The following is a 19115-nucleotide window of genomic DNA, read 5'->3' on the forward strand; positions in this document are numbered from 1 at the left end:
GAAGTCCCTGGAACTGCATGGAATACTAACTTGGAAGCCTTACAAAAGAATTATTACTATTATGTGGAAACTGGAAATTAAACTGGTACTTCTTTTATGGGGTGCATGGAAAGCCGGAAAGGTATTCATGGAAATTACATTTCCATGGAAAAGAGAGATTATGCTGTTTGGCAATGCAAATTTCCAACCCCAATGGTATGCCCAGCTTTGCTTCTCTGGTCTCCTTGAGCGATCTTCATCCCTGTTGGCATTCTTCTTTCCCATGCTTTCTTCTCTAGTGTCGTTCTTCCCCAGGTTACATTTTTCTTCTTTCAATGGGTTTAGGGAATTGAATTGATGAGCCACATCATGGATGAGGAACTTCAAGGTGAAATCAAATACGGGATCTGATTAGTCCTGCTGTCAATCATAGGCAGTCCCTTCATACCCAATATTCTTCTGGTTTTCTTGTTTAAAAAATATTACTGTTTGTATGTATCATTTTCATTGTTGTCAAATCTGATCGCATATGCGCATACTGTGGATCAGATCGCATATGCCATCAAGGAATATGCAATCCTGGCAAGTGCGCCATAGCATACTTTTATATGTGATTGCATATGCAAGTATGCGATCGCATACTGCATATAAATAGGCACTCATATCCTCTCCATTTTCACTATTCTTTGCTCCAAAGCTCAAAATCTCCTACGTTTTCTCTCTTACTCTAATCTCTCTACAAATATTTCAAGTACGTTTATTTTTTATATTTTGTAAGTTGTGCTTGTTTTTTGTAAATTAAATTGTAAGTTGTAACTTGTAAGTTGTTTGAAGTTATCCATTTATCAATAAAATTTCTTTATTCGAAGTTTTTAATAATTAATTCCCTTTTAATATAGTTTGTTGATTGTGTTGTTAAAATTTATACGATATAATATAAGTAATTAAGGGCCTGTTTGGATTCATGGTAGGGATTGAATTGTATTGTATTAAAGGGGTTAAAATACATTATACAGTGTTTGATTTGGAGTTGAGATCCATGGAACACCATGCACGCGAATACATCTTTTCTTCAAAAAATTCAAACGACGGTAGTGTATTGTCAGACGACTCTGTTTCCTTCAGTACAACCTATTCAAGACGTTGTATTCTCGTGCGATAGAGGCAGAGTCTGTTGCAGAGGGTTTTCTATCTGAGGAGGACCTAATATTTCTACTCCAGCAGCGCCTTAGATTATCTCCGACCTTCTGCATGTAGCCATTCAGCTGAGAAGGTTCGCTTCTGAAGGTCTGATTTCAAAATACAGTCGGAAAATACACTTCGATCCACGTTGGATCGTAGCAAATTGGGCAATCATTCACCAGATCATTCGGCGAAAAGCCGATCATTCAGGTACGAATATCTCCCTTCCCGATCGTACTGCGATATGCATCTACCCTGTAACCATGAGCCGATTCAGGTTAGAAGTTGCATGGCCCACTTGGAGTGCAAGAGGCCCCTCGTTGATGGGGTGTACGCCTTTCACAGGAAGATCCTGCGCTGGTAACCCAGGTGGGGCCCACTGTCATGTTTGTGAATAATCCTCCTCGTCCATCAGAGATGCCATCCATACCGTTAATAACGTCATTCCTATTGGGATGAACTGAAAACAAAAATATTAGCATGAATCAAAACTTTCGTGGCCCCATCCCTATTTCAACTGTGAACATCTAATTAAGGAGGATTACACTCACGCCCGCTTTTCATACGGTTCAATTTTGGCAACACGTACTAAAATGAGATCACAAAACGGATGGACGGGTAGGATTATTCACAAAGATGACAGTGGGCCCCACTTGAGTTCCCATTTTGAGGACTTAAAAATAGCCACCGTCATACAAGTGCTATCAATATTATACGTATATACAATACACAGCCCTAACATGTCGTATCCAAACATTGATCGGAGGAAGAATCTGTAAACTTGCCCGAACAATACCTCCTATCCAAACATTGAGTTATGGGCTGTTGATTTGGATGTATTCTGAAATTGATCAAACGTATACATGAATAGTAGTTGGATACAATACAATACACCCTTATACGCGAATCCAAACAGGCTCTAAATATATAACTTAATGAAACACTCAGACTACAATGAAACAAGTAAAATGACCCAATCTAATTCTGTACTAATTGAGCAAGTTTTTCCTCTGTTTTTTTAGAATTTTTTTCGATTTTTTCCTTTTTTCAATTTTTTATTTTTCAATATATATACATATATATATATACGCGATCACATACGCGAACAGCAAATGCTAATTGCATGCGATCGCATATGCGATTTGATAATATTGATCATTTTCCAAAATAAAAACTATTTGAATATTGTTCGTAAATACCATTGGCAATTATAATTGGTTCTCTACCAAATCTGACCGACAGTCCGTTCCCAGTGTTCGAAATATCGGTATCACGCTATGTATCGCACCCTTGGGATATAGATATGTATCAATTATCGCATGGGATATATCATTTGTATCGCATAATTTATCGCACTTTTTGGGAAACATGGGGAAACATTGGGGAAATGGTTGAATTTTTCAATAAAACTTCAAAGATTGTTAAAAACGACCTTAATACACACTTTTAAATCACAACATCTCAAAACAAAAAGTGCACATAATAAGTTTCCTTTGTATTGGGTCCTAAGCTATGCGATGTTTAACTCAACTAATGCAACTATATTTAAATTAAATGCATGACATTTATATATGTATCAAAGACATGACCTTATGAATAGGTTGGATGGTGAAAAAAAAACATCAGTGGCCCCTAGAAAGGTTTCAATGGTGGGTGTCATTATCACCGTTGCTTCCTTTGTGTGGTCCACTAGATCTCTGGACCTGCTTCATTTTTTGGATCATGCGGCAAAATGATCTAAGAAAAGGGATGAACGGCATGGATAAAACCCTTACATCATGGTGGACCCCACAGATGCCTGCCTGGACGGAGTATGGTGCAGGCACAACCAGCTTCCGTGAAGAGGAGTGCTGACGGTCCTCGAGCTCGAGTTGCACGCACGGTTCAAAGGAGATCAAAGTTACATGGGCCCCATAATGATGTGTTTAGTATATCCACACCTTTCATCCATTTGGCAAGACCATTTTAGATGTTGATCCCAAAAATGAGTCATATCCAAAGCTCAAGTGTATGACACCACAGATATCAATGATTCTCACCATTAAAACATTCGTAGGGCCCACCATAACATTTATTTTCCATCCAATTTTTTCATAAGGTTACACAGACTTGGATGAAGAGGAAAAACAAATATTATATTGATCCGAAATTTTTGTGACCCCCAAAAGAGTTTCAATGGTAGACGTTCAATCCCCCCACTGCTTTTTACAGTGTGGTCCACTTGATTTATGGATGTCTTATTTTTCGGCTCAAGCCTTACCATGAGCTCGTCAAGTGGACGGACGGTTTGGATATAACTCATACCTCATGATGGGACTTACAGCGCTAGGTGATGTCAACACAGGTAGGTGGCGTGTGGCATACGGAAGTGGATTGCGTACCAAGTAACTTAGTACACTAAGCGTACTAAGTAAACTCTATAGTGTACTGAGTAAACTCTGTGGGACCCACATTGATTTACGTATTTTATCCACTCCCTCCATCCATTTTAATAGATCATTTTAGTTCTTTAGCCCAAAAATGAAGCACATCCAAAGTTCAAGTGGACCACACCACGAGAAGCAGTATTAATTGAACGTCTACCGTTGAAAAATTCTTGGGGTGCACAGAAGTTTTGGATCAAGCTGATACTTGTTTTTTTCTCTTCATCCATGTCTTTGTGATCTTATGAACAGGTTGGATGACAAATAAACATCACTGTGGGCCCTATGAAGGTTTCAATGATGGAAATCATTATTCCCACTCTTTCCTGTGGTATGGTACACTTGAGCTTTGGATATGCTTCAATTTTGGGCTCAACCCCTCAAAAGAGCTGGAGAAATGGATGGACGAAATGGATAAGCCACATACATTCAAGATGGCCCAACGGAGTTTACTCAGTACCAATCATGGTACACTACACACTACACCAGCCAATCTGCTTGCATTAAAGAGGCACGCGGAAAGCCTTTCGCACGAAGTTCATGCGCTGATATGGTAGGTGGGGTCCACCTTGATGTTTGTGAGTAATCGACCCCATCCATCCGTTTTCCGATATCATTTTAGGACATGCGTCAAAAAATGAGGTGGATCCAAAAATCAAGTGGGCCATAGGAGAGGGAAAAGTGGGGAAAGAGCTTTTACCGTTTAAACCTTCGTGGGCTCCCCCTTGATTTTATATGCCATCCAACCCGTTTATAAGGTCATTCCCACGGGGATAAGTGAAAACACGAAACCTTTATGCCTGATACGAAATTTCTATGGCCTTCAAAATGTTTTAACGGTGGTGACTGAATCCCCATTGTTTCCACTAGTGCAGCCCACTTGAGTTTTGGATCCCCCTCATTTTTTGTCGCATGTCCTAAAATGATCTCGCAAAATGGATGAATGGAGTGGATTTCTCACAAACATCAAGGTGGACCCCACCTATCATCCTAGCGTCGGACGTTATATACATGCACAAAAGGGTCGAAGCCATTTTGGAGAGTAGCCAAGCAACAAAAGGGTTTAGGGATTCCAAAACCCTAAATTCCCACGAACCCCGCACCCAAAGCTTATATTTTTCAACACTCTGATTCGAATGGCCCACCAAGTGAAGCTTCTGATCAGAGCCAACCCATTTTCAAGTATCAAATCCACCCTCTTAGTTTTTTACTCCTTTTTTATCTGATTTTGTCAAATTTTTACGATGATTTTTTCCCCTAAATATCTTTCAGATGATTTTGTATCACTAGACTGCAATATCGATAGTATCGATATTGCGAACACTGTTTGTTCCTACCCATTAGATATATTGGGTGGAATTTATGCAAATACACACACACACACTTCTTTTCTTGGTTTAAATACTGTTGCCACAAGAAGTTGGATCAGATTTTTCATATAAATCATTTCCCCTTTTTGATGTAGATAAATACTATTGTAATCAACTTGTGGATTGTAATCAAGCTATGTAATAGACTATTAGATAGCATTTGACGATAATCAATGTATGTACATGTCTATTACATTGCGCCTGTATGAGTTTTATGCTCCCACTGCCAGTCCCCAAACCGGATGGAGGGTTGCATCGGGTTGGCAGCCAGCATCAAACTTATACCATAACTTCCAAATCCAAACAATATGACATTTCAAACTTATATATAGATTCTCTTATTGGTTAGATTTTGTCATGGTTTCCAGCAAATTTAAATCTTCTTTTGCATAGGTTTTTTTTAAAAAATAAGAGAAGACATGTTTATTAGCGCAAGCTTGTATATGCAATTTTCAGTTGGCATATGTAAACGCAATTTTCATGCGTTTGTGTGCATGTTTTCCCAAGCAAACGTTTTCAAACGGGCAAGTTTTCCTATGCAAAGACCCTTTTTTCCTTCACCACCCCATAAGGAAACATGTTTCTATACAAAAATACACCAACCCTCAGTTTTACCATTCTCCTGGATTGATCAAATGGTTAGGATCATCCCATCAAAGTAATTTTCATGAGGGAGTGGGATGCGCATGACAGTCCATATCAAATAGGACCTTCTGTAGTATAATCATTATGGAATCCATTCTCCAAGCCATTGATCAGATGATTAGGACAAAGCCAATAAAAATGGAGTTTGAGAGGGATGGGGTGATCAAAGGTGGGCCACACATGATGGAGGTCATGATCAATAATCAGACATTTTAATATAATCAATGTGGACTGCCCATTCTCCAAGCACATTGATCATATGGTTGGATCATCCAGTCAAAGTGATTTTTGACAGGGATGCCAACAGAGGTGGGATGCACATGTAAGGTTCATATCAATGATCAGAAATTTTCTAGTACAATCAATATGGACTGTCCACTCTCCAAGCCCTTGATAAGATTATTAGGATCATCTTGTCAAAGATATTTTTAAGCAGGATGGGTGATGAAAAGTCGGCTACACATGATGGACAATCCATATCCATAACTAGACATTTTAACATAATCAATATGGACCGTCTATTCTCCAAGCCATTGGTTAGATGGTTAGGATCATTCAATCACAGTGATTTTTTACAGGGATGGGCCATCAAAAGAGGGACACTCATGGTGGGCAATGCGTATCAATGATTAAACCATTTCTAGTATAATCAATATGGACCATCCATTCTCAAATCAATTATTTTGATTATAAGGTTATTAGGTTCACCTAATCAAAGTGATTTTTGAGAATGAACAACCAAAGGTGGGACCCCACATGATGAACAGTCCAGATCAATAATCAAATATTTTGGCATAATCAATATGGACCATCCATTCTCCAAATCATTTATCTTTCTTTCTTTTTTCTATTCTTTTTTTCTTTTTTGGAATCATATGGTTAGGATCATCTGATCGAAGTGATTTTAAAGTAAGGAGTTGATGGATGGTCCATATAACTGATTGGAAGTTACTATAAAAAATTTGGACGTTCCATTCTCCAAGCCATTAATTAAATGATTGGGATTATCTTATCAAAGTTAAGTTTTGAGTAAGGGATGGGACCAAGGAGCCTACAAATGATGGATGCTCCAGATCAATAATCGGACATTTTAGTATATCAATATGGATCGTGCATACTCTAACCCATTGATCACATGGTTAGCATCATCCCATAAACGTATCGTTGATGGGGATGGACCATCAAAAGTGGGATGCAAACTATGGTTGGGCATATCAATGACTGGCCTTTTTCTAGAAAAATCAATTTCGATTGTCCATTTAGCAACCCATTACAGGATCATCAGGTTAAATTGATTTTGAGAGGGATGGGAGACGGGCCATCAAAGGTGGGACGCAAATGATGGACAATCTAGATCAATAATTGGACATTTTTAATATTATCAATATGGACCGTCCATTTTCCAAGCCATTATCAGATGGTTAGGATCATCCAATCAAAGTGATTTTCAATAGAAATGAGCTAGCATAATCAATATGGTCCGTCTATTTCCCCGACCAATTGATAAAATGGTTAAATTTGGGTTCCTCTCTCCAACAGCATACATGCTCTACTTTTGGGGTGAATTGAGCAGTGCTAACAATTTTGTCACATTGAAAAATTGGCGCAGTAGATTTTTATGCTCAGATGGTAAACACTGTTACTCTGCAAATGAATTTATAATAAAATACTTGCATTGTAAAGCATTTACATATGCAAAAGTCACACAGACAAATGTAACATAATTGGGGACATCATATCAATGGAAGGACTCCTTGGTACGATTTTGTGTATACAAATCACTTCTATTGTTCATGGTAAAAATACTTTTTTGTATAAATACACATGTATAACAAAGTCTTTTTTTTTTTTTTTGGGAATCTAGGTTGTTTGAGTTTGTATCAAATGCCTATTTGCTAGCTAACTATTGAAGGGTTACTCTTTTTTTTAAAGGATAATTGAAGGTTTATTCTCCCATTACAGAAACAGACCTTGTTCATCGGCCATTCACAGTGGAGACCAACGCATCAATGGTTTGGGTTGCTGACTTATGGCTCCCAATTATACAGAGGATAGGATTTTTTTGCCATAAATGCTGTTTTTTTTTTTTTTTTTTTTTGGTTGTGTAAAATACCTTTTTTGGAAGACATACATTTGTTTACATTGGATGTGAGTTTTTTGTGTTTGTTTCAAATGTCTATTTTCTGGCTAATTGAAGGGTTATTCTCCCATGGACCAGGGACCAACATATCAATGGTTTGGGTTGCTGAACTATGGCCACATAAACCCAAAGAGGCTCTGAAAATGAGCATTGTTTAGAGGCAATTGTATGGTTAAAAATAGAAATAAGGTAGATAAGTCACCCGGTGCTCTCAAAGCACTACAAATTATAGTGCTCCTAGAACAAACTGTGAGCAAAGAATCATGCTTCTTTTACAGTGGATCCTAGATCAATGGTAGGGTGGCAGACCACTAGATCAATGGCCTTTCTCCCCTTTTATTTCTGAATGGCTTATCCCATGTGAGTTTACCGAGGGAAGTGTTTTATATTAATCAAATTGTGCGTCTATTTAGAGATCATTTAACTATGTGATTGTGGACTTTAAAAACTTCTGGTGAACATCCCAAATCCATCCTTGACTATTACTAGATGTCACCTTGTAAGAAAGATGAGGACTACATAGCTAATGTAGGCATCCCAACATAAAAGAGATTGCAGCTCCAGTTGTGACAGCAATTGCAGCTGCTGCTTCAATTTATATGTTGTATTGTGTGGAACTTAACTAGCCAAACAACCTTCATACTATGGAGACATGCATAGAATGCAATTTTTAGATGGAAAAATCCATCCTAGTGACCAAGACTGTTTGAATCAACTGAAGATGGGTATGGATTCTTTCTTTCGTTTATGCGACCTCTTACAAGATGTTCTACAACATCATACGAGGTCAGTCATTAAGAACAAGTGGTGAAGTTCTTACATGCCCTTGCCCACAATTTTAGAAAACGAGTAATTGGACACCACCCTATTCATTCTGGTGAAATGGTTGGCCAGCATTTTAGGAGAGTTTAGTGGTGATATATCCAGATCTTGTAAAACCCACTGGGCCTAGGGCACCTATAGAAATAAAAGGTGACCAAAATCTTGTTAAACTGACTTAACATTTGCATTAACCTAGATTATACTTATAAAGTGTGCCTCTACAACATTATTTTACTTTATATAACTTTCGAAGTAATTAAGATTTGAATCTATCCACCGAAAAAACATATTGGAACTACGTTGAAAGAACTGAAACGCATTTTGGAAGGGGGGAAAATCACATGAGAGAAATTATCCCAATGGCAAGCTATGAACTTGGCAGTGTTTTCAGCTATCAACTTTAGAACTGTGTAACCACCAAAATTTCCTTTTGTAACTATGCTTACGGAATAGAAACAAGCAGCAGTGACTATTCATAGTATAGAAGTATGGGCAATTGCTTTGGCTAATTTCAAGGTTCCAGATGGGATTGATTTTAGGTCCCATTAAACTAATCTCTGAATGCATATAACCACTTTCACTCTAATCATGCCAGCATTTTGCATAAAGAAAAACAACATTGGCATGGTATGATATGGAAAAAAATACCTCTGCTCGTGCACGTAAAACTTGCACATTTGACAAACCAGTAAGACCAACAGCATGTTCCAAGAAGAGGCACCGTTTATGCATTGACTCTAAAAGAGTAACTTTCCAGCCTGGCAAGAATAAAACATTACAGACTCATTGTCAAAGTTAGAGCAAGGATAGAAAAATCCCAGAAAAATAGAAGGTATATGTACAAACTGCCTAACATCTTGTTACAAAAGTTTCTCCAAAGTTCATATTGTTGGCAAGGGTTGGAACACAACCATAAGTTGGAAAACAGGAGTGCAAATTAAAGCGTAACATTATCAAGAGAATGAGATTATAGGAAGTCTAAAAGGATTTCAAAAACCCAGAGAACTCAAAATGTAGCTTTTCAAAATTGTGTCAAATCATCAATTTAAAGACTCATATATTATATAATTAGCAGATCAACTAAAACATAAAAGTATTGCCACCAACCCCAATGATCAGCTAACAGACCTTGTAAAGGTGATCGTTGAAGCCAATCCGGTACAGGGGCTTTATTAGGATTAGCTAATTTGATAGTAGCTTCAATCTCAGGAAGAGAGATTAGCTTGCAAAGCTCATCACGTTGATCCTGGGATAGCTTTGAAAGGTTATCAACTAATCTCATATCGACTTGAGGATAATATCCCTAATTACCATTGAGAATATTTTTGAAATGATTAACAATTATATCCATTATCTCACTATGGTTTTCAGAAAAATTGGAAGAAAAAAAATGGTTTTCAGAAAAATTGCCATCCATGTCCTTAATTTTCTAGATTTTGGATGAGGCCTGCTTACTCATAATAGAGGCATAGAAATATTTAGACTTGGTATTGCCCAAATTCATCTAGTCTACCTAACCTTTTGCTTTAGCATGAAAAGCCCCATGCTCTAGAGATGATCCAATTTTTCATTTGTGACCTTTTCATTTTTCAATATTGATACAAAAAGAATTGGATTAAATTACCATCTGGATAAGCTCTAGGTCATCTTTCGCTTTTTGGAGCTGGTTGCTTATCTTCGGCACGGTAGCTATCCAGCCTTTAAGCCTTTAAGGGCAACTTTCACTCTTTCGAGTTTATTTGCAACAACAAACATGGGGGTACACCAATAACATGTATCTCCCATGCTTTTGCCACAATGTGGAAGAAGCCATCCATCTTACACCAATGATTGAAAACAAAATGACAAGGTGACTTAAAGCTAGAGATAGAAGAGGATAAATCCAAAATCATGGGGCATTATCAGAAAAGCCCAGAGTCAAGTGATCAGCTTTGTAGGATCCAAGGAGGCTAACATTGCTTAGATTTGCCAAAAGCCTATCCAACCAACACTCAGTTCTTTGGGACCCTGCACTATGGTTAGACCATGAAAAGGTGTTACCCGAGAGAACGAAGTCATCACGACCCACGGAAACAAAACAGTTGTTGAAATATTCAACATGCTTCATGTTTGGGTCTGCCCCTCCATGCTTTTCTTAGATGAATCTTATGCAGTTTAAATCACGTGGGCAGTGTTCGAAATATCGGTATCACGTTATGTATCGCACCCTTGGGATACGGATATGTATCCCAATATCGCATGGGATATATCGGTTGTATCGCGTAATATATCGTTGTTGTTGGAAACATAGGGAAATATTCGAAATTCGTTGATTTTTTCAATGAAATTTCAGTGATTGTTAAAAAAGTCGCCAATACACACTTACGAATAAAAACATTACAAAAAACAAGTGCACATAATAGGTTTTCTTTGTATGGGGACCTAATCTATGCGTTGTTTAACTGAATTGATGCAAACATATTCATATAATTTATAAATGTAAGAAGACGTGTGGAAACACAAGCAATGCATTCAAAAGCAAAAGAAGAATCACTAGATTAGGTTACACACATGTTTGATTTTATGTTTGGACACAGATTGCAACCGATTTGCGAGAAATTGGGAAATTTTTATTTTTTTCAACTTTCCGCAACTTGGTCCTTCTCCTCTAAATCTCGAAATCAAAGCTCCTAATCCATGATTTTTCATGCAAACATGAAAAATCACGGATTTGTAACAATTTGACATTGTTTTAATATGATTTTTTTTTAAAGGATTTAAAAAAAAAAAAAATGCTCACCAAATCGAACATGTGGGATAAATCCCACTACTTGTGTGTTTCGTATCGCACAAGTGGGATACAAGATATATCGTAGGATACATCAGCCAATATCGTCGATATTTAAAAAAACTACCTGTGAGAACCCACAAGGAGACCATTCCCACTCCCAATTAAGAAATGTCTTTCCAAAGGAGGTTCCTTTGGCCTGGAAAATTGGAGGCGTAAATGCTAGTAAACATAGCCTGACCAGGAAAGTCATTAGATCTCAAAGAATAATGAATTAGTTGGTCAGTTTTATGGGATATGGAAACTTGGAGAGATTTATTCCTAGCGAGTAGGATTTTGCAGTTAGAGCAATGATCTACATTAGAATCATAAGACCAAGTAGTAGGAAGGAAGGAGTTACACGAAACATAAAGGTTAGTCTTCCTGATGCGGGTCTCAACAATGCACAACATGAAGATGCCCAAATTTTGTATAGCGTCCTTAATATCTCTTTCCATAGAAGGCCTACTTAGGCCCCTTACATTCCAAGTCATGATCTTCATCGAATAACTAAATTGTTGCATGATGTGAATGGTGGAGGTAACCGTGAGGCTATCCCTACTTGAGGATATGCTCCTTCTTCCATAATTATTCCTAGGATGAGGTGAGGATCCTTTCCCAAGGTCACTATGGACCTCAATTAGGGCTACTGAATTTTCTTTATTGAGGTGGGCAGATCTTGGTTTTGATTTTGCTTTTGAACCCACACTTATTTAGGACCCACGGGTTTTTAAAGAGTGGGATTTGTAGGAGGCACATTTGTTTTTGAAGAGGCCTTTATATGACAGGCTTTTTCTAAATGATTGAAGGTGGCACTTTCCCTTTGCATTTGATTTTGACCGAATCTAGAAGAACAGAGTGGATTTCAACCTCAACATAGATGCGAGCAAATGATTGTGTCCTCATGGTCGTTGGCTTGTCCATGAAGAGTGGGGTACCAATGGAACCAGCAGTCTTACTTGTTTGTCGTTGTTTGCGACCCTTCTTCAGCACGGGTGGCATGCGGGCATGCCAGAATTGGGATTGCGGTTCCAATTCAAACCGAACAACAACCCCGAGCGCTTAAGTAAGCTGACACAGAGTGTGACTGAGATCTGAGGACATCGGTCACATATTCAGCCACTCTCTCAATGTGTAAATTAATTAGGCGATGGTCAGAGGGTGGGGTTCGTCCTCTGATGATAGGTTACTTCTTTGCCTTCCGTACGAAAGGACTTTTTTAATGCCAATAGAGTGGAATAAGAAAGAACGACTTACAATCGACCGCTATCGACCATTGAAGGATGCTCCAATTACAGCTATAATTATCAACTACTGCATTGACACTACAAATCAAACTAAGGAATGTAAATGGCAAATGCGGAAAGTAAATGATTATACTAAGAAACGAAATTTACTTGGTAAGAAAAGAAGTTGATTACACTATGGAATGTAAATCTGACGAGATAATTTGAAAGACAAATGAAAGATAATTGAAAGATAAATTTTGGTTTTTTGATTGGTTTAGTTGGTGTGAAACAATCTTTCATGCTTGCTTTGATCTTCTATTTATAAGACTAATCCATAACTCTAGATCCTTCAAATGTTCTGGCGGTTATCATAACCATTTCTCCATTACTCTGATTTTGGATGCTTCTCACGTTCTTGCTACCTTTGATCTTCAGCCACCTATCTAGCGATCGTGCGAATTTGATCATTAACCACTTATCACTCGATCGCACTTTCCTTGACCGCTTTAATGCGATTTATACGTTATAGCTCTATTTCTGAAATGCAACCGTAGATATCTGCAAAAAATCCTGCAACCAAAGCACGCGCATTCGTACAAATTACACGTATTTGGCCCTGATTAGCCGAAAACAGAATCCGGCCGGATAGGGTACAAACATTGCCCCCCTCGTCGTTGTTCTTTCAAAGAAAGTGACAACCAGTGTTCGAAATATCGGTATTGCATTACGTATCGCATTCTTGGGATACGGATACGTATCGATTATCGCATGGGATATATCGGTTGTATGCTATAATGTATCGCTGTTGTTGGAAATATGGGGACACATTGGGAAATTAGTTAAATTTTTCAATGAAACTTCGGCGATTGTTAAAAAAGACATTAATACACACTTATAAATCAAAACATTACAAAAATCAAGTACACATAATAGGCTTTCTTTGTATGGTGTCCTAATCTATACGTTGTCTGACTGAATTGATGCAAGTATATTCAATGTCTATTCATATAATTTATAAATGTAAGAAGATGTGTGGAAACACAAGCAATACATTCAAAAGCAAAAGAAGAATTATTAGATTAGGTTACATACATGTTTGATTTGATGTTTGGACACAAAGATTGCAAATGATTTGCGAGAAATTGGGAAATTTTGAATTTTTTTAAAATTTTCCGCAACTAGGCCCATCTCCTCCAAATCTTGAAATTGAAGCTCCCAACCATGATTTTTCATGCAAAACATGGAAAATCATTGATTTGTAACAATTTGACACTAATTTAACATGATTTACAGAAAATAAAAGGACCAAAATTCAAAAATGCTCGCCAGATTGAACATGTGGGATATATCGCACTACTTGTGTGTTTCGTATCGCACTGATGGGATACAAGATATATCGTGGGATGTATCGGCCGATATCGTCGATATTTAAAACACTGGTGACAGCGACGTTTGAGGTTTTACCAACGCTATCATAAATGCCCATAGGTGTTCCCAAATGCGAACCGCCTTTGACCGTTATCATCAGTACCGATCGTGTCGATCTGAAGCGTCGAATGAGTCTTGAACCAACACGTGTCTCAACGAGCCATTCTGCCGAAATAAGCATGATTTCATAAAAAATGTTGCTTTCCGCTCGTCTACATATATGCAATTTCACATTTAAATTCATTATGCTTCCAAAATCCTTCTCTCTTTGCATCTCACTTCTCCCGAAATCTCTGCTACTCTCATCTCTTAATAATGGCTTCTTCATCGTCCAATCCGTCGTTTGATCAAAAAGACATAATGGTGATAATGGATCTATTTATAGGAAAATGTACTAAGGAGATCATCTTCAAATCTCTGATACATGAGGACACCTTCTGCCTTGGCCCTTCATTCTCTCCAAAGATTTCGACAGCAGCACTTCAACCCATGGATAAATTCTTCCCAATCTGTCTGGGGAATAACATTCTCATCAAATCTGAAATCGTTCCTGATGCAGCCAACACATTAAAAACAACAATATTGTGGCTAAAACCACTTCCAGGGTGGGAAGATTGGTTTAACAGAGTATTGGCCCAACACAAAGATCTATGGAGAGACCTTGGTACATACGAGTGCATCAAACTATCACTTTCAGAATACTTACCCAACGCATCTCTCCTTCTTCCTTTATCGTCGTTTTGGACCACTTCCACCAACACTTTCATATTTGGCTATAGTCCAATGAGCATCACCATTAAAGACATCTTGCACCTGACTGAACTTTTACCCTTGGGGATGGTATATCATGCAAAGGCCAAAACAGGGCAATGCAAAAACTTCCCCAACAAGACCGCCAAAGGATATACCAATTTCATGAATGTGTACCGCAAATTCGAGGGGCCGGTCGAAGAAATCGAGCATCTCGCCTTTCTTCTCTTCTCCATCTATCATCATCTCTTATGCGTCAATGCTCAGCAAGTCACGACCAAATATGTTGCTTTAGCTAAGTGCCTTGTTCAAGAACATCGAGTAGCATCGGCACCGTTTGTTCTAAGTTATCTATACATAGGTCTTTATGAAGTCAATGTCAAATGATTATACGCAGCAGGAGGGCCTGTATGGCTTGTACAGATGCGGTTTGTAGCGTATTTTCAACCTCATCTCTTCAGTCAGGAACACATCGATCGATCGTTTTCCTCCCATGGCGACCGAATTCTCCACATTCCCCTGGAGAACATTGCGGTCAATGAATACCTATTAAGGTTCTTCTCTCTCGACAAATTCGATAACAATCAGTCCTTTATGCCCTTTGCGGAGAAAAAGGCTTACGGACCAAAATGGCTCACAAGGCAAATTGATCCTAAAGATGAGCACTCGGTCGGTTAATTGTATCACGCTTGGAACTCCTACGTCATTGGTAGCGATTTGGCCTTTGGCAGCATGATCGAGAAAGGCAAGAACGCAAAAGCAGGGGTTGAACAATATCATCCATCTCTGTTCGCTCATCAATTAGGCCTAGTGCAATACATCCCCTATCCTCTTATTCATACAACATACAACCAACCTCCTTTCGATCGAGTGATAGTTACCGATGAGGAACTTTATACTTCTCTTGGTATGTCACAGATTCCAACATATCCGGAGTACCCTGATGCGATGAGCAGCTTCGTGACATGGTGGAATCGCCAATACATTAAGTTCTTGGGTGGTCAAAGTGCCACAGAGCTTTCGTCCCAATTCTGCTCTCAAATGGGTCTGGGGGAGAGCAAGAAAAGAAGTGTCCCTGCACCCCCAGCCACTATTGTGAAGAAGACAACAAGAGCGAAGACAAGGTCAGTTGCTGCTCCTCCCATTTCGACGACCGAAGCTCCTTACCCAGAAATCCCGCAAATCACTTAGGAACATCTTAATATCCTGGCAACCGCTCGACCGCAATAGATGGCTCCAAGGAAGATTTCCGACTTGTGAGGTATCAGTCCTCCCCCAAAACCACATGTTCTTTACCACGCACAGCTCCTTCCAATCCTCCTTCGACAATAAAACATCAGCCACTGCAGAGACCTAAATAACCATCAAATACTTCTTCTACCGAGGCCATGCAGCTTTCAAAAAATATTTTAAAATATTGGCCTCACCTTAGTATGGCAGATTACTCTCGAGAAATGGTCGAAGGCATAAAGCGGCATAAAGAGGCTCATTTCAATAAATGCTGGAACAAATGGACTCAGGATAAAGAAAGATTGAATAATCCTAACCTTCCATTTGAAAAATATCTCAAACCTTATCATCCTCGGCTGCCACAATTCCCTACTTCTACTCGGCCATTGGCAACTATTAGAAGAAATCATGAATCTGTTAAGGGTCTACCAGTCAGACACGCGATTCGATCTGACTTAGGTGGAGATCGTTTACTTATGCCTTTGTTTGAATTGATGTTCTTACCCACACGCTCATCACCCCTGTTTGATTCCTTTCAGTGACTTGGGAATTGCCCAAAACAATGGTGGTTCAAAAACAGGACACAGCAAATACCAGCTATCCCATTGGCTGCAATTCCTCCAACAATCTCAGCATTTACGAACAAAGCAATCGCGATGGTGATCACTCCTGTGATCCTCAAGGATCCTATCCCCGCAGCTATAGCAGTGGTGTCTTTGGATTCGGATACCACGATCAGTACAGAAGACATTCCCCCTAGCAATCTAGCAATCCGCCTGAGGTTAGTAATGCCCTTACTAATTCGAAACGCACACAGCAGACTCCTCCGCCTACATCAGTCACATGACAAAGAATTATGATCTCTCCTACCCGTCCTTTCAAACCCACCTTGGTTCCCCCAATTCTTTCATCACCTACAACGGTCGACAAAATCTCGGCTCCGGCCGAGTCTACAGCAGCCGACATGACAGCAATGCATGAAAGATTGGTCGAGACTGAGAGAGTTGTAACTGAGGAGGAAACAATCGTCGACACTTATGCGGAAATGATTGAACAAGTCTTATGCCCACGGCTGCGGAACAACAATCGGTTGATGTTGAGCAGCCAGCTGAAGTTAGTTCAGTCGAGATTCCAATAGCACCGGCCGAGATAGAGGCAGTTGATGTAACCCCTCTCCTTTCTTCTTCAACAGCTATTCCTGAAAACGGTGCATCAGCTTCTGCCACTCTATCCTGTTGATGACATTCTTTTCGTACTCGAGAAGGCCCTCGTCGAAGAGATGTATGCGGCAAAATCCCCTCTCCACCATAGTAACCTTCAAAGATTACAAGCCGAGTTACACGAGCTCCTCCGAAAAGGGTTATCCAAATCCATTGATGCCGAGTTGATAGATAAGACCGGCCGATTGGTTGATTCGGCATACATATTGTCTTAGTCAGATCTAACTTTAACAACTAAAATACCACCTCCTGGAGCTTCACAGAATACTTGACATGTATTGCCAAGCTAAGGCAGTTGTCACTCATATCAAAGTTGAAAAATGAGCGGTCGATCTTAAGAAAGCTAGTGTACAAGAGGTTGCCCGAAAACTCACAACCAAAAATGCTGCAGTGAGAGCTTCTGAGATGGAGATTAAGAACTTAAAGGTAAGGATTGTGGCTTTGGAAGCTGAACTGATTACACTGAGACAGCGTTTGACAAACAAACGCACAGAACGCCTCAAGACCACAAATGAAATTTCCCAACTGGTTGCTACAGCACGTTCTCAAGTAGAAGAAATCAACCGATCGTCTTGATCGACAGCAAAAGGAGAAGCATCGTTGTGGACCGCTAGAAAACGGATGGCGATGGCCAAGACATTCTTACAGCATTTTGTCTTCTGACTTGTAATATTTCTTACATAAATGAATGGCCCTTGAGCCTCTTTTGAGACTTTCACTTCTTTGTGTAACTGTCTGCAATTATACTTCCCAAGCCATTTCCTGAATTTTAGTTGAACGTGGGCTGGTTCTGAATATCCTGCCTTAACTAACCACACCTCAAACAAACTAAGACGTGCAACTCCCTTTAGCCACGCCTTTTACAAATAGTGGCCTTCTAAAGCCTACTATTTAAACAACATTGAATTCCTGACTTCGTCATTACCCTTTCGAATTCAATCTTTCCCAATGGCTATTGAGTTACCTTCTCTCATTGCCAGCGGTGAATCCTTCCTTAAAGAGATCTTCGATGATGGGTTGAAGGATTTTTCTCTCCTTTTTACCATCCGATGTAAGGAGATTTGTTACTGACGCTTCATGTTCGATCGACCTTCATCCTTCGGCCGAGTTGAATGATAGACTCAAAAGACTACTCCTAAAGCTGAAACGATTAGTGATTATGGGAGACCATTACAAAAGATCATACCATCTCTATGGAGTACATGCATGTTACCTGGAACAGCAAGATGCGGCTGTGAAGGACTCAACTGATACAACCAGTAAATATGAACGAGCCTGGTACAACAAGTTACAGTGTGTTCAGGCACATCAGTTCAATCGATCAATGCTCATAATGTTGCAATCTTATCGCTCTGGCCTGATGGACGAATTATGGGAACAAGGCAGCGCCTTTTATGCGAAAGAAATGAAGGATCCGGCAAATCTGGAGTTCATAGATGAACAGATTCGCCTATATCGAACTCGGTCGACAGTGAGTCATGTTGATAAAAAGGCAGCTGAAAGTGAAGTTCACTCAATTGTTGTTCGTGTTGATCAACTACTTCACTTCTTACCACATTTCATTAAGGAAGGAAACCGTTGGGGTCCTGCCAAGGAGAAAAATGAAGCAGAGATGCAAGCCCTCTTAGTAGAATTCGAAAGTCTGAAGATCTGACTTGTTTATTCGTCTTTAGCGTTTTGCTTTCTCTTTCTTGTAATCGATCGGTTGATGACCAGCACGATAATGAATAAATTTTTAATTCTCAGTCGAAATCCAAATGTCACATATCCTCTGTCTTGACCGTAATGCATGGACTAAGTGATCATTTCACAATCCACCTAGCCCCTATGTAGCACTACGGGTACCCATTACTTAACCATTTTCGGCCATACTTGTCACGTCTTTGCTACA

At 39.2% G+C, this 19115-nt stretch overlaps 1 protein-coding gene across 4 annotated transcripts in view; it reads right to left on the bottom strand.

Moving 5' to 3' along the window:
* LOC131255436 (uncharacterized) overlaps positions 1 to 19115 on the bottom strand; it is a 73761-nt gene that overhangs the window by 36352 nt on the left and 18294 nt on the right. For all 4 annotated transcript variants that reach the window (XM_058256146.1, XM_058256147.1, XM_058256144.1 and 1 more), the window contains exon 3: positions 9210 to 9319. In XM_058256146.1, coding sequence (XP_058112129.1) covers positions 9210 to 9319 — 110 coding nt within the window. The remainder of the gene's footprint in view (positions 1 to 9209; positions 9320 to 19115) is intronic.

Source organism: Magnolia sinica, chromosome 9 (assembly GCF_029962835.1).
Source record: "Magnolia sinica isolate HGM2019 chromosome 9, MsV1, whole genome shotgun sequence".
NCBI lineage: Eukaryota > Viridiplantae > Streptophyta > Magnoliopsida > Magnoliales > Magnoliaceae > Magnolia > Magnolia sinica.